This window comes from Liolophura sinensis, chromosome 13 (assembly GCF_032854445.1).
Source record: "Liolophura sinensis isolate JHLJ2023 chromosome 13, CUHK_Ljap_v2, whole genome shotgun sequence".
NCBI lineage: Eukaryota > Metazoa > Mollusca > Polyplacophora > Chitonida > Chitonidae > Liolophura > Liolophura sinensis.
Window position 1 is genome coordinate 21,531,728 of NC_088307.1, and position 24,663 is coordinate 21,556,390.

Genomic DNA, 24,663 nt, shown 5'->3' on the forward strand with positions numbered 1-24,663 from the left:
ATTACTGTGGAACTTGGAGGGCCATTTGGAAGCCTGATGGATCGAAGGATCATAACCCGGCAGACAGGTGTTTGATAGGCCCGTACCAGGTCATTAATTTAGCCAAGAAAAACGGGTCGGACCCCCGACTTCGATGACTTGTCACTCTTACGGGGCACCTATAAAAGCTTTCATCGGCAAACCACGACGAACACTGAGAAGGCCGCCAGTGTTAGCTATTCTTGGATGAGCGAAGAAGGGCGTGGTGTGGTGGGCTGTTGACGCCCTAACTCTTTAACCCGCTTGTGGATGCTTGTTGCCCTTTTGCCTGTCGCGTTTCTAGAAAGGCAGCTTTAGCCTTCGACTGTTGGGGTTCGTTGACCCGGCTTGGTCGTATTTTATCGGAAAGAGCGTCGTGGGCGATTAACTCAATGTGTCAGTTCAGACGCGTTTGCAGGATCATGTCTGGGCCGCTGAATGTTGTACTGGGTTACCTAGTAATTGCGCACCTCATGCCCTTGGTCCTCAACGAGGTGCACTCGCCATGCTACAGTTGTGTCCTTTACAAGATGAAACACAAACGGCAAATAACGTACAACTCTACGGTAAGTATTGCAACCATTATGTGTCATTTAGTCAAAGTGTCTTGTACGTCATCTATTCTTATCTATTGATATATTTGATTAGTGCTAAATGACGCAATCCCGAAATTTTCACTTGGATGACACCACCAAGTTTATAAGGGGAGGAGTCCGTATTACCAGAAATAAAACACTGTCCTCTAACAGGTAATTAACGCACCTTGTAACTTTACGCCAGAGTCGGATTCGAACACACGTCCTCCGCCATCAGAACATTATTGGCTGTGACCAGGGACGTTATGAAACGTCTTAACACATATACTCAAGCACAGCTACAATTACAATATTTTGCTTGAGGAAGTTTAAAACTTGCCACCGAGAGTTTACTGAAGAAAAATGTACCAACCACAAGTTTATCATTTTAGACATTGCAATTTATGAGTTTATCTTATAAATCAAGCCGCGTCAACGAACCCCACACTAACTGTGATAAATTGACAAGAGGCCGTATTTCACCGGTTACGTGTGACCATTTGCCAGCCATCGCACTGTCGTCGCTGCCTTGGTTGTACCCTCTATGTTGTAAGTCTTTTATATTAAGATGCTTGATAAATAGGAGCACAGAATAAATAAGCTATATAAAGCTATATAAGGCAGCCAGAACCTGAGTACTGGTAGGCAGGATGGAACAACACTATTGAGTAGGGGCGGGATGATCAGGTGGGATGATCAGGTGGGATGATGAGGTGAGATGATGAGATGGGTTGATGAGGTGGGATGATGATGTGCTAAAATAACCAACATTGGTATTTGTAAAATTTTCTGAAGAGATTGCTTTAAATGGTCTGAAATCACGTCGTATCTTTGGTTTGTGTTACTTTAGCAGAAAACTAGATGATAATGCATTCTTTTTTGTTAAATGTTTAGGCCACTTATAGCAACATCATTAACTGTAACGAAATGTTTTTAATTACACTTAAAAACACCTAACGTTGTGAACGTAAACTGTCATTTCATCATTCAAGCAGCCTTCAGGGTTTGGCACTGTGTTAATGCTCTTTCGCAATTTGCAATGTGACATTTACAGAAAGATAGCATGAAATTTGAGAAAATCGATCAGAGCATGCTCCTAATAATGCCATGTTAACAAAATGAATGACGGACGAGCATTATAGTGATGTGATTGTTATCTAAATTAGCCCAAAGACAAAACACAAAATACAAAAAAAACAAACACGATAACACACTGTCAAAATTGTGCTGATTTGATTGATTTATTTTTTTATTTGAGTGGTGTTTAACGCCGTACTCAAGAATATTTCACTTATTCGACGGCGGCCAGCATTATGGTGGGTAGAAACCAGGCAGAGCCCGGGAGAAACCCACAACTATCCGCAGGTTGTTGGCAGACCATCACACATACGGCCGGAGAGTGCTGATTTGAAGAATGAGCTTTCGGTCAAGGGTAAGAATGGAGGTAATAAACAAGTAAATCTAGAAATGAACTGATTAGGGTAAGTAGTATCCATACCTTAAGCGACAATCACGTCGGAAGGGTGTAATTTATTTGTTTCACTGAAGTTTTTACGCCTTACTCAAGAATATTTCACTTATACGACATCGGTCAGCATTATGGTGGGAGAAAACGCATGATCATCCGGAGGTGGCCGGCAGACCTTTCCACGTATATGTATGATCGGAGTGGATCGCAGCATGAGCTGGATTTGAACTCACGGCGACCGTATTGGTGAGAGTCTTCTGGGTCATTACGTCTCGCTGGCACTCTAACCACCTCTAATGAAGCCCGGAGGTAATAATGGCTTACGTCATAAATTCGGTTTCTATGGACTGGTTAACTGGGAATTCCATTGCTTTTCGCCTTTCCCATGGAAATATGAAGGCTTTAGCTCATAGAAAGGAAACCAAGCTTTTTTACTTTTTGGTTGACCTGACGTGTCAAGGACGCACAAAACAAACTTTAGCAATGTTAAGTCTCTGTTACTCTTAATAACTTACCCTGCAATTACAAATTTTCTTGTATTAAAAAGTGATAGATCATCGCTGATCCATTTTTCTTCTTTATTTCCATTCTTAGCTCGTTTAGGGGGTTGTTTTAATTACGAATACGTGACTTTACTTCTTTGGTAGCTTGGACGGCTGTGATGTTCGGAGGTAATGTTCACTATGCGTGATCTTGAACTTTGCTCATGCACACGCCTGAGCAGTAACAAGTTATACACGCCTTAAACAATAGTAGGTATAAAATGCAATGATGTTTATTAAACGATTTATTAAACTAAGATTACTCACGCCAAGTCTTCATCTGACTATTGACGTCATATCACTGAAAAATTGTCAAGTACGACGTAAACCCGCAAGCATACGTACTTCAGCTGACTCAATTCCGTTGCTGTATATTATCTGCATAAAAAGCTAGCTATAGTTAGATTTTTTTGCCCAATTCGAGATACAGTTTGACATATTCATTACCTTGATTTACGTAACCAGTTTTTATCAGTGTAAAATATAGATGCTTTATAACACTCTGACTAGAAGTAGTAAATTAGAGCAAAGGTTTTATATTTTCATCTAAGTTTCATTGATACATATTGATACATCTGATAGAGTGGATATCATCTTTGTCTTCTTCAAAGGGCTCTAGTTAGTGTTTATTCCTTTATTTTTTTCTACTGTGTTTTTTGAAGTCTGGCAGCGTTAAAATCTGTGCATCCTTTGAAAAATAAGTTGACTACTTGCCAAAAATCGATAAATTATTCCACTTTGGTTGTATCCTCCGCCCATTAGTCTGACTGCTATATTGTGTAAGTGAAATATTGCTGAATTTGGCGTTAAAATACCAATCAGTTTGTATGTTATTAAACTAATCACTTGTTTTTGACGCGGTTCTTCCGATTGAATCATATGTGCGACACATAATCGGAAGCCACCAGCATAGTTTTCACATTTTGTATCTGTTTTTATCCTAGAAACGTTCGTGTTGCACAATTTTTGGTTCATTTGGACACTCCAGTGGAGTTCTCTGTTGACTCATCGACCTAAAGAGTTATTCGCGGAGAAGCCGATTCTTTCCAGACTAATCAAGTTGCGCGCACAAATAAAAATGTCACAACTTCGACTGCAGCTGTAAGGCAGGTGATCGAACGCGTGAAAATGCATATTCATTTGGAACACTGAATTCTTTCGAGGAATGATTTATGCCTTTTCACACAAACTAACTCCGGTAACCCGCGAATGGTCGTGATGGGTTCCGACGGCTCGCTCGGAGTTAGCTTCTACCATGCTGGCGGCAGTCGTAAAAGAGAAATATTCGTGAGAACTCCGTAAAATTCCAGTCAAATATATAAATAAATTTAAAGTAAGCCGTTGTTTAGTTCATATAGTCCAACATATAACGTCACTTGTTATAGCTACTCATTACGAATTCATGCCAACTCGAATCTCCACATCTTCCCTGGCATAATGGTGCTGGAGTTACCTATCATCGATTGTTACGTAATCCAGGATGTGCCCACCGGTGCGGACTAATTGGGAAGTTGCCTAGAGGATAGGGATCCCAAAGTGGATAAGAAATTAAATCGCAGCTGATAAACAGACATAAAAGTTAGTCGGTTTATAATAGGGGGATCTTAATCCGATCTGGTCACGGCGACCTCAAATTGCTGTGCTTGAAAGACAAGACAACAGATACATGTATGTTCATATGCATCGAAACACTGTCTCACAGAAAGTTAAACATAAAGCGTTTTGTTTTGTTTTTGTGATCAAACGTCGCCATGTTATGAATTTTATCTAATAAGGCGATTATTATGTCTATAGTCGGAGATCGCACCTGCTGTCCACTGATGTCACGTGGATACTGCTTTGCCTTTTAGCCACATGGGCATTGTGGTGCGAGTTATGCGTTATCGTGTTTCCGGTTTCTCTAACATGGCGCATCTCATAACCTAGTAAGAGTACCAAATTAAAGCTATAGAGTTGCCTGTTACGTCAGGACAAAATAGCTGTGGCCATTTAGGCTCCTCTTCCAAAATAATTAAGGTATGATATTATTTCTTGTCTTCTCTTTTAAACAGACCGCAAACACTAACAAAAGGCATATGCCTGCTGAAAGACCATAAAAAACTATTCTGGACAATGGTTGGATTAATTATATTTTAGAATGTTTTCAATTGCATTTGAAACACAGCATTCTACAGTAGCCTTTTCTGGCCAAATTGTCACATGCGTGGTCACCACGCGGCATACTCAGCCAAACTTCTGTATTCAAAATGCGTATTCATATACAGAGCTATGAATACTTTCGAGGAATGATAGAAGTGGTATAATGGCTTAGCCGCGCAACAGCAATATTTTAACTATATCCTCGTGAGTGTAGGCTACACTACGACAAATGGCATGGCCTGAATGCTGCTTATAGTGAATAGACTGGTCTTATTTTCATTCCATTTGTGGTATTAGACGAGTCCATGCAACACATCAGATCATGCAAAACGTGCTTTACCAAGTTTCACTATCTGAATAGGATTATGTTTCAAACGACATAAGGAATGTTTTTTTTTTTTTTTTTTACAATTAAACTAAATTTTACCAAGCAATCGAGCCACAATCGGCAACCGCGTGAACCGAAAAGGCTAAACATCATAAGGAAGTTCTTTATGTCTTTACCCAATGCAGGCTCTTTTCCAGAGCGCTCATCCGGTCATAATGTGGCAAATGTCTGGCTAATGGCATTTCTCGATTCCTCGTAGTCGCTCACCTTTAAGTGATCGCGCGTTAGGGGAACGTTGAATAGGGTTACGACAACCTGATTCAGAAAGTGGAAAAGAAGACTTCGTGCGTGGCAGAAAACTACCAACAACAGACTTGTATTCGCCTAAAGCTATTTCGGAATAGTAATATGTTTTTTTGTTGGTTTTTTTTGCCTTAAGTAGCGCATTGGCTACATTTTAGGCCTACAAGAGGAACTAAATTATCTGGCGGAGGCACGCAAACAACCTGTGAACGGAATTATCACCGTACTACTTGGTATAAATGGGGAGCTGCGCAATTTGTTTGACTTTTGTCGTACTGTGTCCTTCTTACCATGAAAAGCATTTCTTAGAGCAAGGGACCCATATCAACAGAAATTTGCGCTAAAAGACAACAAACCTATCAATCCATCAGTAAACCTCTCCATCTGTCAGTGAATTTTTTAAATTTGAAACATATGAGTTTGCACTTGTGCTATAAGACAGTAATGAATTAATTTTTTTTTCACATATTATCTGTACAAAGTATTATCTCCAGAGCCAGCCTCATACAATGTGTCTCACGTAGACCAATAACACATACCGGTATAACACATTTCGCCATAACAGATATTACTAAAACACACATTCCTACAGCAGGCAATAATATATCAAATACACCCATAACAGAGATGACCATGGGATCAAACTCGGGTCGGGCCATGCCAAAGACCTTAAAAAATGCTAGATTTTGCTGCCTCGCTTGGCGCTGAGAGGTTAGAGTAAGGACACATGACTGGTTGATCCGGTGTCAGTATAATGTGATTGGGTGGGATTCCATGTCTGGTGTCTTCGTCTCCATACCGTAATTCAGAGGCGATAGCACTTTGGCGGCATGGACTCGCCCTGCCACAAGAAGATACTACACACACCTACTAACTCCTCGTCGTCATATGACTGAAAAATTGTTTAAGTAAGACGTTATACCCCAAGCGTATGTACATAGCAGAAATGGAAGCCTCCTTCGCCGAGGTGTTTATCGTGCCAGATCGGCACAGAAGCCCCTCACCAATGCAGTCGCCGTCAGCCAAGCACAGCTCATGCCGGCTTCTTTTCCAACTGTACGTGGGAAGGTTTCCCTGTAACCTGCAAGTGGTCATTGGTTTCCTCCGGGTTCTGATCTGTTTCCTCCCATCATAATGCTGGCCGCCATCGTATAAGTGAAATATTCTTGAGTACGACATTAAACACCAATGAAATAAATAAATAAATAGATAAATCGTAACAATCATGCCTTATTGTAAACATCAAAGAAAAATAAAAAAACATCTGTGGTGTTTATAAGCACCAAAAGCACTCTTAACATTTACCAAGGAAACTTTCACAAAGATGGCCGTTTTGGTATAGTAATTAACATAGCGTAGTTCAAATTCATGATTCAAATCATTTAATTAATACTTGTCATTTGTCAACTCCTATATATAATACATGTCTTTTTTCTGATCTGGTATGCAAAACATAAGTGTACTGGAAATCCCTCGACAGCCGCATTCCTGTATATGGGTATGTTTATCTTTTTATAACTTTACAGGCTATTCGACCAATGGGTAGATGTAGATATTAACAATTGGCTCCTGACCAATAAGGTCACAAGTTCAAATCCTGCTCTCGCTTGATTGACTGCGGTTTTAAATCAGAAATTTGTCAGGTATTGAATAAGACGTCTGATACTATGCTCCCGGGCACTTTCTCCACCCATAAACCTAACAGCCATCAGATAAGTGCAAAACATTCATGAATATGCTGATAGTCACCACATAAATAAATAAAAAGTAAGTAAATAAATAATTAAATAAATTTACGTGTTATATTATTACTGAACAATCAAAGTCCCCGTCCACTAATAAGTCCCCGTCCACTGATTTCTGTAGAAATACTGCGGCTATCCCCTCAAGATTTTGTGTTGTGCCTTCCAGGGCTCTAATGAGCAGACGGCAGTCTCGGAATTCTTCGGTAATTTCCGTTCAGCTATCGATAATTACCGATATCAGCGGAAGGGCATCCAGATCCAGCCAGCGTATATAGGATGATAAACCCGTCCAGCTGCAAAATTAGATAAGTGTATGCTGACTGAATACGGTACTTCGATAACTAACGTATATTTGTTCTCCCTCATGGCAGCGTGACTAATTAATTAGGAGGGGTATAAATACATAGCCACGTGCGTCATACGTATGGTAGATTGCCGTGTACCCAAAGGTTAACTCGATATATAGGCCTAAAAATGTGCAGATCTTCCATATACCTGGAACTCACCGGTATGTGCTAAGATTATTTATTTATAAATGAGTACTTGAATGCCTGTCAGTTTCCAGTGTTCTCCGCTATTTTACGCTTGTCTTCTGTATTGGTTTGTCGCGTGCAATGAAAACTTCGGGTGCATGTTACTGTAGCTAGTAGGTACCTTCGGGGATACATCCGTGCACCATATACTGCAATGTACATATCTCTGTAGATTTTATTCATGTCTTTCTTTTATTGCATGGTTTTTAGCACAATACCAAAGAAATTTTCACCAATACGGTGAATAATTTCAATAATATGGTGGTTAGTTTTACGAGTAGAGGAAACCGTAAGGTGCGGCCAAAAACCACCGACCTGTGGCAAGTGATTTGATGCAAATTGAAATGAAATTTATCGGAAGTGACGTACAGGTAGACAGATCACAAGTCACGGCCATGTGAGCGCCATCAACCGCTAATTCTTACAAAATATAACTTGTCAATTCACCTCAGTTAGGGTTTTATTTTAACTGTTCATGTAAATGCATAAATAGTAAAAAATTGAGACGTACAATATATTTAAAATGTATAGCATAAAGAGAAAACGAGAGCAGCGACGACAGTGTGATGTGGATGAATCTATACGTCATTCGTACATCTGCCATCAACCACGATCGACGTTTCACGGGCCAACTCCGACGAACAGGGAGACCACAGACATCCAGAATGTCCCTGCCCATGCACGGCCAAGACTGAACCTACACCTTGTATGTCATATGACAATTGAAGGACAAACATTGTAGCCACTCGCCCAAGGCCCCGTATACGGCATAGTAAGCCTGTAGAAACAGTACATCGACAGTACTAGTAGAGTGCATCTGTTTAACTGTGTCATTAGATTCAATGATTATAGCACACATCTGTTAAGACAGTAGGTCCCTGTCTACACTGCGTGGTACATCAGTAACGTATGCCTGTTAAGACTGCAGGTTTGCACTAAAGTAGGCTTACGCTTGCCGCCATATTAAATATGGATAGAATTCCATGGTACAATGTATTTAGCTAAATGCACTCTACAGAACAGAACATGAACTTCTTTTGCTGGAGATCCAACATGGCCGCCAGGGCTAGTCATCTGTGCACTACATTTCCATTAAACAACGCATATTTACAATGCTGTACTGTTCATCTATACAATGTATGACGTTAAACTTCAATCCTAAATACATCTGTGCAATACTCAGATATTTGTAGACACAGTACAGTGGTTAAGAAAGTGTACCTATACAGTACTGCACATCCCTAAAGTGCTGTACATTATGTACCATAGTGTACATTTGTACACCACATATATACCAAGATGTTAGACTGTGTCAGCCTATGAACAAACCGAAGTCCTTTCGCTGTTCGTATATAGATGTAACGGTTGTTGAGACAAATAGGTGCATCGAAATCAACTGCAAGAGGGTAAATACTGTGAAAGCTAATCTGTTAAATTGACAGAATGCACTGTTTTCTGAGTGATGACAGAATTGATTGTAATGTTACTGCAAACTGTTTTGTTATGTGTGACAGACTTTACTGCTATACAGAATACGTTTGTTAGTATAATTGATTAGTGTGTTGGGTTTAGCCCGCGTTTTGAGACATACACTGTAAGAGATAATCTTAACAGTTGTTAGTAGGGCCAAGATAAGTTAACAGTTGGCAGTGGGGCCATGATTATAAGTTAACAGTTGGCAATAGGTGCACGATGATAAGTTAACAGTTGGCAGTAGGTGCATGATTATAAGTTAACAGTTGGCAGTAGGTGCATGATTATAAGTTAACTGTTGGCAGTAGGTGCACGATGATAAGTTAACTGTTGGCAATAGGTGCACGATGATAAGTTAACTGTTGGCTGTAGGTGCACGATGCTAAGTTAACTGTTGGCAGTAGGTGCATGATTATAAGTTAACTGTTGGCAGTAGGTGCACGATAATAAGTTAACTGTTGGCAGTAGGTGCATGATTATAAGTTAACTGTTGGCAGTAGGTGCACGATGATAAGTTAACTGTTGGCTGTAGGTGCACGATGATAAGTTAACAGTTGGAAATAGGTGCACGATGATAAGTTAACAGTTGGCAGTAGGCGCATGATTATAAGTTAACAGTTGGCAGTAGGTGCACGATGATAAGTTAACTGTTGGCAATAGGTGCACGATGATAAATTAACAGTTGGCAGTGGGGCCATGATTATAAGTTAACAGCTGGCAGTTAGGCCACGATGATAAATTAATAGCTGGCAGTAGGTGCATGATTATAAGTTAACTGTTGGCAGTAGGTGCACGATGATAAGTTAACAGTTGGTAGTAGGTGCACGATGATAAGTTAACTGTTGGCAGTAGGTGCACGATGATAAGTTAACACTTGGCAGTGGGGCCACGATTATAAGTTAACAGATGGCAGTAGGTGCACGATGATAAGTTACCATTTGGCAGTAGGGCCATGATTATGAGTTAACGGTTAGGAGTAGGACATATTTACGAGTTAAGAGCTTGCAGTAAGTGCCCAATGATAAGTTAACAGCTGGCAGTAGGGCCACATTGATACGGTAGCAGTTGGTTGTAGGGAGACGATGATAGGTGAACGGTAAGTTCCAAGATGATAAATCAACAGCTGGCCGTAGGTGTACGATGATAATTTAACAGCTGGCAGTAGAGCCACGATCGTAAATCAACAGCTGGCAGTAGAGCGAAATGTGCACGGTGGTAAATCAGCAACTGACAGTATGTGTATGGTGAAAAGTTTATAGTTGGCAATACATGTACAATAACAAGTTGTAGTACACAGTGTTAAGTTGATAATTTGTATATAATGGTAAGTTAACAGTTGACAATATGTATATAGTGATAATATACCGGTTGTCAATTTGTATACAGTATTTAATAAATAAGTTAACAATTCGCAGTTTGTATACAGTGTGGTAAGTTAACTACCGGTACTTCGTACATTTATACACAGTAATTTTGAGTTAAACTTTCACAGCAGATGCACGATACTGCATTGTGTGTACGGTGATAAGTTCACAATTGATGTACAATACTACATTGTGTGTACGGTGATAAGTTCACAGTAGATGTACGATACTACATTGTGTGTACGGTATAAGTTCACAGTAGATATACGATACCACATTGTGTGTACGGTGATAAGTTCACAATTGATGTACAATACTACATTTTGTGTACGGTGATAAGTTCACAGTAGATGTACGATACTGCATCGTGTGTACGGTGATAAGTACACGTTTGACACGCAGCTATGGCCACGGATCACCGACAAAACCGACTTTTCTCAAAGTAATACCTCATAATAACACATTAAGTTGATACCTGCTAATCACAAATCAATATAAAAAGCCTGAAGGTACTGATAACACTAATTGATTGGCCTACATTTGCTTGCACAAGTAATCTAAAAGAGGCATAGACAGGGAGCATTTTATTGGGACAGGGTGTGGGAATGCCGGGATCATAACAGTCGTAAGGTAGAGTGATATCACCCTCTGAATCTTCTAGATGGAATAATGGACTGTGTAAGTCATTTTCTTGGCATGCGATGTTTCCTGCGGGGAATAGATACACCACAGCAGTGGAAAAAGTGGGGAAAATGTACAAAACAGCATTGTTGTACACTACAAGGCGGAGGGTAAAAGGTACATCACAGCCCTTAGGGTAAAAAGTATTGATTTATTTCTTTGTTATTTTACGATGTACTAAAGAATATTTCTCTTATGGTGGGAATAAACCGGGCAGAGACTGGGGGGAAAACACCAACATCCGCAGGTGGCAGGCGGACCTTTCCACGGACGAAGAAAGAGAAAGCTAGCATGAGATTGACTTGAACTCAGGGTGACCACATTGGAGAGAAGCTCCTGGGGCATAGCGCTGTGATGGCTTGTTTTATTTATGTTTTGGATATATATTTATTCACCAGACTTCAGGACATACGATGGTTACTGCATCGTTTACATGCTAAAGAAGAAAAGGACTAAATGTAAACTACCAGTACATTATATTAACAAAGTAACAAACTATTCCAGCATAATCCTCAAATTGTTGTTGTCATTTATACTGACAAAGAGATTAATCTTGACATGTCGTGCGAAGAACCGATCCGGCCGGTGTGTGAAATACAGGTGCGCCATTTTCTCTTCCTGCTCTACTATAGCCTTGAAAAGAGAAACAATGTTAATGTGTTTTCCATGGTACATAAGCATAGAACGTGGTTTGGTAAGCCGTGCGATATTACATATAATGTTTATAAAAAAAATACACTTAATATTTTCTTTCTTATAAGCTAGTCCAAACAAAAGAAGTGATTCGAAATCTAAATCATTCACAGTCATGACAGATGCAGACTTAAATAACCCCCCAAGATAATACCCTTGTCCACGGAGGCCCGGTTAAAAAGTACAAAACAAAGCTAAAGATAAAGGTACCAAAGGCACTAAGGTGCAAATGATCATGATGGCACTATAGGGAACAAGGAGCCACAGGACTTACTGCTGTGAAGAGGTCAAATACCACTGCTATTGAGGAAAAGTACACACCAGCTCAGCCCTAAGGGAGAAAATGTACATACATATATAACGCATACGGGAAAGGGCACACCGTGGAAGAAATAGGTAGACGAGGGAGAGATTAAGTCTGTATCCTTGATACACATATGTGTGTAGACGAGAAATCTGTTTTAACCAGGAAAGCACGCACAGTTCCTTTATTAGCGAAAAATATACCTTTGATTTCATGAGAAAAAGGTACACCGTTGCTCAAAAGTATCAAAATTACTTCAAAGACCTACCGCAATAAATATCTCTTAACTCTAAGTGAGAAAAAAGCGTGAAGTTAAACTCGAAAAGTAATGTAATTGATATATGCGAGAAAGGGAATACAGTGCCTTAACAGGAAAGTGGTGTTTCTGTAGTGCAGGCGAGAACGGCACCATCGGACTAACAGGGGACAATTGCTCTTTTGTATAAGTCGGGAGTGGTACACCATCATTCCTGGTAGAAAAGGTGCAAAATTGCTCTAAATGGATAGAGATGGACTATTGATGTCAACCAGAAAGAGTTTTCATGGAACTTGATCGGAAAATGAGTATTTGAGAGAAAAGAATAGCCTATGATACATTATGTATCACCTTATACTTATGCAAATATTGTTTACGATTTTTTACTAAGGCAGCAGAGATGCTGTTGGCCTTATTAACAGGCTTTTTTAAGTTAACTTTTTGTCATCATTCAAGTGATTATAGACTTGAACACGGATTTGAAACCTCTCAAGGAAAAACAATATGCACTATAATCTTTCAAAGTGAGAAAATCTGCATCAGTTACATTTCCTATTGTCATAACTTCATACGATTTTTCGAGATTGTTTTACAATACATTTAAAATTACAAGCCCATCATTTGCATCCAAGGTGATACCATTTATTTCATAAGGGCGGGTGAGTTGGGGTGGGGTGGGGGTGGGGGTTTGATTTTCCAGCCACCTGCTGAGCGCAGTAATTGTTATTGGTTGAAAAGAATCTATTCCTTATTTTAATGTTCATGTTTTTTAAATGTGATGACAACACAGCATTTCGGTAATTTTTGACCAATGAGGTCTAACAAAGTGTAATTGCCATCACAGCATTTGTTTTTTATCTACTTGTGCCTAAGCGATGACATTCTTTGACGGGGATAAGTTGTTGCAATTTGCATGAACCCTAAGGTAAAATGACAAGAGGTCAGATTTCACCTGTAACGTGTGGCCCTCCGCCAATTATCAAACTGTTGTCGCTGCTCTAGTTTTACTCTCCAGCTTGTAGTCTTTTGTATTAATCACACGATACCCCTCGAGCATTTTTCTACGTAGTAAGAAGGAACCACATGCTATAGCATATACAGGACCGGCTATTAAAGACCCTGATACGCATGAGCTTGGAGAGTTGGCAGTGTTTGCCACTCCACCTGCTGTATGGAAAAGATAAAATGCTCTTCAATGCGTTATTCCAAAACCAATAATTCCATCAGAAGTACTTGCTAGGCTATCGACCCGATTGCTGTCTGTGCAAATGTGATCATAGCTCGCTGACACTAAGCCCTTCAAATCTAAAACCTCGATCATTCAGTCCACGCGTTCAATGGCATTTTAATGCCCCAGAAAATCTGAACCCTTTAACGGCAAAATCCTCCTCATATTTCTCACCGCCGAAATCCTTGGACAAAAACAGCTTCGCGATCTAAATGTAGCACTAACAAAAGGGACGGGTTATGATTGAGTGTGTCAGGCGCGAAACAGTTTAAATGGTTCCAGGAAAACATAGCATTTGTTATTAAAATTTAGGGAAAAATTGGAAAACACACATAAAAACTGTATAGAAAAAAAAACACTGCATAAAGTTGAGCTGTAATCAGTACTGATAAATGTAACTGGTATTGATGCAGCTGTCAATTTTCTTCACATTCGTCACATGATATTTTGCTTAAGGACCAAATCTTACATTGATAAACGGGTCAAATCTTACTCTGGTAAACAGGTCCCCCACCGGGAGCTTAGTGTCACTACTCTCTTGGATCAAACCAACGTCAATCATCACCATGAGTTCCCACCGTGAGCACGGCATACACTGGAGCTTAAAAACTCAACCTGACCGTTACGTCGGGTAAACGAAATCACGACGCGACTCACCTCGAATCGGCTTTAGTTGTATTCAGTATGCGGTTCAGTCCATCGGCGACTAGAACCAATTCGGGGTTTTGAGTCGTAACTCTTTTGTCCTCAAAGGTAAAAACAGTCATACTATATGATGTAACTTGTGAAAAATGTCAGGCAACCTTTGTCCACATTAATTTACCAATTACCGGTGTCACCCTGCTTCAGAGGCACAAATGATGCCTCTTTCCTTTTAGATCTTCTCAAGTTCACAAACGCTCAGATTCTCAATTTTCTCCATCATTTGTCTAATTGAAATTACTTTTTATGAAACTTTTTTTAGACAGTTTTGACAGATCACATGACATAGTTGGACTGTTTCTACCTTCATCGATCAAAAAATTCGAACTCGAGACTCCCCTATTCCCTACAGCCAATATGCAACATAATTGTATGTCAGTTTCCGTTGATCGCGTCGTCAAACACCAGGAATCGAGCAGTCAGTCAGTCTATGTTAAGACATTCCCCCCCCCCCCCCCATCACTACCTTGTGGCGGAGACAAGCAACATAAGGTTCACGAGACTTTCCCCCCATGTACTACTTATGCAGCAAAATGACTTACTCTCGATCAGGCTAAGAAAGAGAAAACTTTCTTCTGTGTTGGACGGCTGGTATACGAATGTTTCGACGCGTATACATTTAGAGCATTTTTGTGAATACTCCGGACAAGCTGTCATTGAAATGATCACTCGCACGGTGGTCGATATGACAATAACCACTCTGACCTGAATCATAAATGTATATCACTGTACCTTGACTACTATTGACTCTAGTGTGTTCGAACGGTGTATAGCTTAGGTTTTTTAGAGTGTAACGTCAGCTTTTTCTCTGTTTAGCAGGTTACACAATAGTAGCTTTGGAAACTCAAATCTAGCACGACAAACGTTACAGGGAACAAACGGTGTGGTGAATCAATGATAATCAATAGAGCCTAATCCAAAAATCAATTCCTAATATAAGACTCACTGTCTTCTCAACCCTTATCCCTCTGGATTTTAATAAAATCAGGCTAGCTTTGCCGTGTTTTCGCCAAGTCGAATAGAAGCAGGCTATTGAAAGCAATCATTGCGTCTAGTGCACTCAGCCAGGGGTTTACCTCCCTCCAACGGGATTTCATCTGAAGATACTTCCAGCTGTTGGTTTGACCACATCGTGCCAGAGGAAATTAATCCGGGTCTGGGATCGGAGGTTATGTCTTTTAGACGCCCCCTTTACGACGCGAAAGAGTCAAAGGTGACGAGCGCTCTGGGAATGTTTCTGTCCCTCAAATGGCGTTGTTCACGCCACTTTGCGTTTTGCGTCGAAACACAGACGAGACGCTTTCAGCGGAGTCCAAGGAAAGCAATTCATCCGTTCTGATCGGCCTTTTCAATTTGCGCTATCTCATTATCGTACCGAAAATAATTGTAAAGATTCCTTTGAGGGAGTATATTGGCTGGCATATCGCAAATAACCCGCCATCTTTGTAAATGATTCCCAAAAGAGTACGGCTGATTAGGATTCGGCAAGTCTCCTACCCCCGGGGATTTCGCAGCGATGTTAGCGAACCCGTTTCGAAATGAACACGACAATTACGATACTCTGAGAGCCTGAATCGGACTAATTTAGAGATCAGTTCCGATCCAATCGCTTTGGGAAGTCTACGGTATTCCTGGCTCCTTGAGGGACCTTACTCTATTAGGCGCAGCTTTTACATAAACGACTGCAAACCAATTGGACACGTCGACAGCGGTTCCACAGTTAATAACAGTTCCGCACTTAGCGACAGTTCCGGGTTTAATAGCTCTACCCATCTAAAGAAATCTCTCCGCAATTCCAGTAAATCAAAAAATTTTTCTCCATTTACCTTTTTTTTTTAGCAATATCTCTCTTCTTCGATTTAGCCAAATTACCAGCCACAAACCGCACAGATTGCTCCCCTTTGGCAAAACCATACAAACATACGAGGGATGAAAAGGACATTTATATGTCTCTATTGATCGAGATGAAATTTAAAGGATGAGTTTTTATCGTCTCAGACGACTTCAAGATGAAGATAAATCTCTCCTGTTGACGCAATTCGGCGCGATTTTATCTTCCTTTTTTCATTATCAATGAATGTCACTTTTCGGACCGTTTGATTATCGTTTTCTCTGCTTTTTTGTACCTGCAATTCTATTTCAGGAAGTCAGCGCAACTTGTACTCTTGAAAAAAAAAATGAAGTGTAAAATAAAATAGCTGTGAAATAAGAACTCTACCCTGAAAAAATACACATCCATTGAAGAGACATAAAATAGAAATCTAAGCTAGGTTAAATGGAAACCAAGCTTAATATAAAGCCTTCCTTCCGAGCACCATTCAGATGTTTTCTTATAAGTGTTTTTGTAGGGCTACTGATTTCTGTACAAGAGCTAACTCCTTGGAATTTCTTAACTGTACCCTGACCAAGCAATATAAATCTGAATGATTTCGCGGTGATCCTTTGGAACCAGAATGTTGGAGCCTGTTGGATGTTGGATGTTTCTGTTCGCTTACTTAGCTGTGCATTTCAATCGTTTTGAGTCCTCGTTCGCCAGGAGGATTAAAGAGTTGGTTTGCCGCGACTATAGAGTTCCTTGATCAATGAGGTGGCGTGTTCAAATCCTGCTGCGGCTTTAAATCAAGCCGAGGGTGAATGCTTTAGGCAAGGCACTTCGTTTTCTTGTAAAAATAAAAAAAAATCCAGAAAACCTTCGAAATTGAATCGTTTTACAAGGCGTACTGTTTTGCAAAGAAAACAGTTTAGTTCTTGCCAGTTTCTTGCATTATCTTAATGTTACCTTATATTATACATGTATTTGATGACAGCACAGTATTATGACTACATGCAATTAAATCCCAACAGAGGAAAATTGACACAATGCCTGGGTTTCAACGGTTACGTAAAATCCATTTGCCAACAATGCCGTTAACTCTCCATGCTGCAAATTTTTTTTGTGCTACATTACCCTGTATCTTAACTTTTTGTCAGATCTAGTGAGAATTTGCGGCAAATTTATCATACAGAATACTATTAAAGTACGGAAGGGTGAAAATATAGAACTTCAACCCTCAAACTAGGAATATGGCAAATTTTATTTATTTCATTTGTTTGATTGGTGTTTTACGCCGTACTCAAGAATATTTCACTTATACAACGACGGCCAGCATCATGGTGGGAGGAAATCGGGCAGAGCCCGGGGGACTATCTGCAGGTTGCTGCAAGACCTTCCCAGTTACGGCCGGAAAGGGAGGCCAGCATGAGCTGGGCTTGAACTCAAAGTGACCGCATTGGTGATAGGCTCCTGGGGTCATTTCCGGTCTGGGTCCACTGAACAGAATAGGTCCTTATGTATATACTCAAGTAAAATTGTGACCTTGGGAGGGGCATGGCGCCAATATATTTTTTTTTACTGTATCACGACTTATTTAAAGAAGAAATGATACAAATATCAGACGAAAGATCGTGAAAAGTTATTTGCAAATATGGTCTGTAACATTTTTTGCAATTTTTCTTGCTGGAGGAAAGTGTATTTGAAAATGCTTTTGTATGGTGGGTATTTGGGGCCACCTCTCGGTATATATCATCTTTGCATGATAATCTTCTAAATAAGGATGTGATACATGTGTAATAAATTTAAAATAATGTAAAATGATTTTTTTATACCCAAAATCTTAATTATGTTAATATTTATGAACCTAAATAACATATAAATATGATTAAAATTCAGGTTGAATACATTTGTTAACTGAAAAGGTTAAATTGTGAGAAAAATATTTTGAATGAACAACCTTACTTAGAACATAAGAGAAAATATATATGAAGAGGAGGCCCCAAATAACCACCATACAAACATATATATATATATATATATATATATATATATATATATATATATATATATATATATATATATATATATATATATGCCTCTATGGCATTTTTCTTTAATGAGAAAAAGACATTTGGATATATATATAGCTTTCTGTTGCAGATGGACTTGGACTGTCGCCTCCCGTGTAACTGTGCCATCAAGGAGCTGAAATGTCGACTTGGTGTCAATATCATCCAAGATGGCTGCGGATGTTGTAACATGTGTGCTCGCCAGCAGGGGGAGCTGTGTAACAGAAAGTTTCGTTGTGACGACAGAAAAGGTCTCTACTGTGACGGCTCGGAAGATGGACAAGGCGTCTGTAAATGTAAGGTGACACTTCTCTGTGACACTCATAGTGACAAATGATGCATTGCAACAATGAACAAAGACATACAGCTTACTTGTACAACAGGGGCTGATTGCTGAGAACATTGCTTATGTCTCTTTTTTTGAAGTACAGTGTGTCAGTAATTCTGATAACTTCATAACTTTTTTCTTAATTTTTTTACCTTTGATTCTATGCTGCTTTCCTCTACATATGTATGTTTTAAGTTTACCTGCACAATGCATGAGGCATTGTTGCTTTATTTGTGGTATTTCTACTTCTAGTAGCCATGCTCACAGCATTCCGAACTATTCTTTTGTTTTGCTTGTCCGTGAATCCTTCGAATGAACGGAACGCCAAAAAATCTGGCTGTGTAGGTGTTCCCTTTGTATTGTTCCCTTTTTTCGTATTAAGTGTGAAAACAATACAGCATATTTGAGTAATTCTGCACCACTGAGGTATAATAAATTACACTTATGTATAAATTATTAAGTATATAGCAGACTCCACGGTTGAGTGGTTAGCGGGCCAGCGTGGCGCGATATCTCTGAAGCCTCTCACCAAAGCGGACGCTTTGAGTTCAAGTCCAGGTCATCGTGGCTTCCTCTCCGGTCGTACGTGAGAAGATATGTGGATGGCCGTGGGTTTCCTCTGGGCTTCACCAGGTTTTCTCCCACCATAATGCTGGCTACCGTCGTATCAGTGAAATATTCTTAAGTGCAGTGTAAGTAAATAGATCAAATTTTTAAGCATTTACACGAACATTTAGAATAAAGCCCTTACTGAGGTAAAAAGACAAGCGACCATTTGTCAATAATAACACTGTCGTTGCTGCTCTGGTTTTACTTGGCATGTTGTAGTCTGTTCTATTGGAATGACTTTGGTTGCGTGTTCGCCAGCTGATGTACGTAAAATTATTGTTGTGTTGCAGGGAAGAATTTATACGTACACGTATATATCGGGTGGGCATAAAAAATGGGCCGTACTTTGACACTCAATATCCCTGAAACCCTCTTACGTCAGCTTCTAAAAATTTACAAACTCAAAAGCCATTACGTCCTAAGTATACAGGTCAAATTTCAATTTCATCCTTTAAGATTTCTGTTCATGGGACCAAAATCAAAATAAAGTCAAAAAGGCATGTTCCGGACATTTCAAAATAATGTTCTAGCTTGTTTTACTTGAAAAGATGATCAATTTGTCCTCATCTTATCCTCAATTTGTTACCATCTTCACGGTAGACGGGGTGCAAACGTTTCTTCCATGAACTGATTGAGTCCCGAATCTCCTTACGAGTAATTTTTTTCCAGCAGTCCTTGATGTGTGCTTTTATTTCATCCTCAGTGAATTTTTCCGTGCGACTCTCATAATTCCCTGACAGGTGATGCAATGTGGGTCACCAGAACGTACGTTTATGAGGCTAAAGTTTGAAAGTGTTTGAACAAAGGATAATGGAGTAATGCAGCATCAAAGTACGGCCCATTTTTATGCTCACCCGATAAAAGGCGACGGCACGAAGAGCAGTGACAATATACTCGATAGCTTACTTCAGGTCTTTCCTCATTTGGGGAGTTTCGAGTTCGAACTCTTTTATTCTTAGAAATAAAAACAGTCCATCTTTACCATGTGACTTGTGAAAACTGTTAGGCGACCTTTGTTCAGTGCCATTTACCTATTAACTGTCTCAATGTGTTCCCGATGTAAAAATTGCACATTTTTACTTTAAAAACTTTTCAAGTTAAAGTTCACAAACGTTTAGTACCTCAATTCACTCCATAGTCCGTCTCCTCTGAACTACTTTTTGTCAGTCTGTTTTCAGATTTGCATGTTGTAGTAAATGTGTTAAAAAAATAGTTGCCCAACACTTATGACAACACACATGACACGGTAGGGCATTTTATACATTTAGGGCTCAGAGTTCGATCTAGAAACCCGAATGTCGAATCAGAGTAAAATGAAAGGAAACATGAACTGTAATTGTTCAATTCCTTGGTAAAAATGGTTGATATTTTCTTTCCAAGGAAAACCACATATCTCATGCGAGATAAAAGCGATCATATTTGAAATTCTCAAACCAAAAATACGATTCTGGCTTTCTTAGTGTTTGTGCGAAGACGTGTCGGTTCTACGAGCCGGTCATTGGGGGTTTACCTTCAAGCGTTGTTTTGGAAATAGGTCTTGGGAATATCATCCTGGGCTGCCCATCATATTTCATATATAAATGTCTACAAAGACGTATAAACTACCACGACTTCATTAAAAAAATGACAACTCGCATATCAATGACTCAGGAGCCTCTCACCAATGGTATCGCTGTAAGATCAAATCCAGTTCATGCTGGCTTCCTTTCTGGTCGTATGTGGGAAGGCCTGACAGCAGCCTGGGTGTGATCGTGGTTCTTTCACGATTTCTTTCCCTCTACAATGCAGGCCGCCGTTGACCAAGTGAAATATTCTTGACACAAATAAAAAGACTATAACAAATAGAGTAAAACCAGAACAGCGACGACAATGTGGCAAACTTTCACTTCGTTAGGGTTTCACTCCAATTGTTCAAGTAAATGTTTAACTAGAAACAATTTACACGCTCCTTAGCAAGCGTTACCTAAGTAGAAATACGGTAAAATTGATTATTTTTTCTCCTCAGCCAAAACGTCCCGTCCTTGTTACGTCAAAGGTATAATGTACGAGGATGGGGAACAGTTTAAACCCGACTGTTCCAGACTGTGTACCTGTCAGAACGGCCAGTACGGCTGTATATCACTGTGCCCTCAGGAAGAGAAGAGACCCTCCCTGACCAGCTGCTCGAACCCCCGCCTGATGATCATTAACGGACGCTGCTGCCGGGAATGGACTTGCGATACGGGCAAACAGCAGAACGACTACGCTCCCACTTACGACTTCGCGCAGAATCTCGTCTTGCAATGTGAGTAGTGATATCGTCTCTTGATTGTTAATCTATTTGTTTATTTAATTACTCCTGCCGGTAACTACATTTATTTGATTGTTGTTTAAAACATAATACTAAGTAAAGATAAACATACCCCCAAAATTTCCCTTCTAGTCTACGATGGCGGTCATATATATGAGTGGAGGAAAATGGAGTCACCGACTTGAACCACCGACCTTTGGGAAGGTACTGACAAACTTTCCCACACGTGACTTAAACATATGCATACCGTATTGGTGGAAGGCAAATAGTGTTCAATGCGGAAACGGCCATCCGAGCGTCATCCACTGCTTTTCGATAGCTAAGTCACACTAAGAGCGGATTAATGTACAAATTCCTGCCCAGAGCGAGTATTGAACCCGTTCCTCTTCGGTCTTAGCGTCATCCTTTAGCCACTGTGCTATGTTCCAAATTTAGTTATAAGCGGTATACAAGGTTACACAGGCTTTCGATTTGAAAGGTACTGGGGGTATCGATTGGATAATACTACCACACAGACCGTATAGGTTGATAATAACCCAGAATACTTTCGTGTACTGTTATTTTGCGCCTGCACAAGTCAAATAGATCAGGATTCTGTCTGAAAGCATTTTAACCACGTGTACTACCCACGCACATGGCAGTTATATTACTATGACAAGATATACTGACAGTGGTGCACCACGCAAGTTTGGGATGTCTGATATTTGTTAATTAACTTGGCAAACTTATTGTATAATAAGAAGCGTGCAGTTGTAACCGCACAATGCAGGGAAATTGTAGTTTATTTAAGTGTATACGTATAGAGTTGATTTGTGTTAAACGACTATTCTCAATTTACTTTACCGTAGCAAGGCCTGTCTGAACCTGCAGTCGACCGTGGGCTTCTACCGTGCTCTGCCTGGTTTCCTTTCACTGTGTATTCTTGTGTACGGCGTACAACACTAATCAAATAAATGAAAGTAAATATTTTACTCTATGTTTCCCTAGGACATTATAGCGTTGAGTTTCAAACATTTCAAAAACAAGAGATGCATGTGAACAAGTCGTGTCTAATTCATGTTTTTAAAGTTAACAGTAGGTAAATAGGAATAGCCTTTGCTGTTCATTTTAACACAGTAAATGTGGCAAACGTAAAATTCATCCCATACCCAAAAAATGAATTATTTCTTATTCCATTATTGGAATCAATCAAATTTAGCTTGATGGCGGTAATGTAACATTATTCCAGTGACACAAATCGCTGTGCTATTTTGTTCGAATAATTCATGATTAGAAATTTAAAATCGTCCACGTTCTCGACATTCAAGCTCTGTTGGTGATAATCTGAGAAATAAACACCATTCATACCTGCTTGTAAGGACTTTAATGGTAGCCAGGTGGCCCGGAGTTGATCGTCAAGCTTCAGTTATTGGTTCACCCTTATCAGATCAAGAAAACTAGGTTTAGTAGAAGCGGCCAGACCAGTAGAGAACCGCTCCCGTTCAAAGCTGTGTAGTGTATTCATTCCTGATGGGGTTTTATGGGTAAATGGGTAGCTCTCTGGCATTGCATTATCAATTATCAGTCCTGGAAATAGTACCCCCTTTGAATCTACTAATAAGGTGTTTCAATCGTGGATTGTTACATGCCACGTAGTCATATTATAAAACTAGAATTTCATATTAGACGGTTGGATAGAGGTTATCTCTATTATGAAGGTCCTCTTACTTCAAACGGCTACTTCGTAGACTTATGCATAAAATAATGCATGGACTTTTTTATGATAGCAATAAAAAAAATTGTAAAGAGAAATCAAAACCCTATGTCACATACACTAGGTTAAGATAATTCATGCATTGTGCGTGAATCGTGCTTTGTACATGTCATTCACATACAAGAGTGCTGCAACATGTGAGTTGCGAACAAGAGACCGTATTTCACCTGTTACGCGTGATGATTTGCCTGCTACCACAGTGTCGTCGCTGCTCTCTATGCTGTAGCCGTATTTCACCGGTTACGTGTGACCATTTGCCCACTATCACACTGTCTCAACTGCCCTGGTTTTACTCTATTTATTCGTACTCAAGTGTGTTTCACAGGACGTCATATACTACCTAAACATTACTACTTAATACTGCGGTGTGTAACAAACTTAAGGCATAGTTTCTTCTGTGATGCACAACGTTAAGCCTCAAGCACTCACTCGCTCTTCCGAAATGCGAAGGTTAATGTATACAAGTAGCTGGGCATGTAATCTGGTAGCTTAAATTCAGAGCACGATTATAGGATTTGCCGATTAATTAGTATTCCTCAGCCTTTGTCTGTCAGTTACAGAGGAAGCCTTTACTGCGATTGTTTGCCTTTTAATTGGGCTTGATTGTAATCTGACATAGTCTCGGCCATTTCGTTTGTTAAGCACGGCGCTAAGGTCACGTTCGGTCCCCGATGGTACGACGAGGGAAATATGTCTCCTCGTTCGATACTGATTTGGTCCCAGCGGGGGATTTTGCCCGGTGGAATATCGAATGGATGTGTCAGTGGTCTGCGGTGTGCTGGAAAGTCATCTTGATTTATGATGCCATAAAGAAAGAGTCATTTGAATCACACGACAATGGCGCTTCATTTGCCGTTAATATCACCACCAAGTCGACTGATTGCTTTCTAGCTGGCGAACTATTCTTTTTTTAGTTGTTTTTTTTTTCATGTTGTCATCGTTTGCGAACCCAAGAGGTCAGTGTAGTGTAAAATTGGAAGAGCAAGTTCATATTTTTTCCCATATATCCTTTGCCACTGATTAAAGCCCCCTGGAATCTGTACTTTTGAAGAGCGAATTGCTTTACTAGTGTTCGCTGATCCGAGCAGACTTAAGTAGAGAAAAGTCAAACATGATAACGCGGCTTCATGTCAAGAGCTTCTCATTAACTAGGTGGTTCATTAAATTTGCGCCGGAAGCAACCTTTTACGAGTAACTTCTGTAACTGACATATAATCCCTTTCTTTTTGGCCAGGCGTGCATGGCTCAGTGGTACGGGACATGATTCTCAATCGCAAGTAGTACGAGTCGTGGGTTCAATCCCGATCTTAGAGATAAAGGAACTTTGTAGACTTTTTTTCAGACCTACAATTCTATGGCAGAACTGTCATAAAAATTACGTATTTCAGCCATCCAAATTCGGTCTTCTAACTGATCGGTTGTTTACAGTTGTTATTACCTCACGCGTTT

At 39.9% G+C, this 24,663-nt stretch overlaps 1 protein-coding gene across 1 annotated transcript in view; it reads left to right on the top strand.

The window, feature by feature from the left end:
- Positions 1–562: 562 nt before the first annotated feature.
- The window catches only part of LOC135480706 (CCN family member 1-like), a 31,484-nt gene continuing 7,383 nt past the window's right edge, over positions 563–24,663 (top strand). Inside the window, exons 1-3 of the mRNA XM_064760616.1 lie at positions 563–584; positions 18,326–18,530; positions 21,177–21,455. Coding sequence (XP_064616686.1) covers positions 18,326–18,530; positions 21,177–21,455 — 484 coding nt within the window. The 5' untranslated portion in view covers positions 563–584. The remainder of the gene's footprint in view (positions 585–18,325; positions 18,531–21,176; positions 21,456–24,663) is intronic.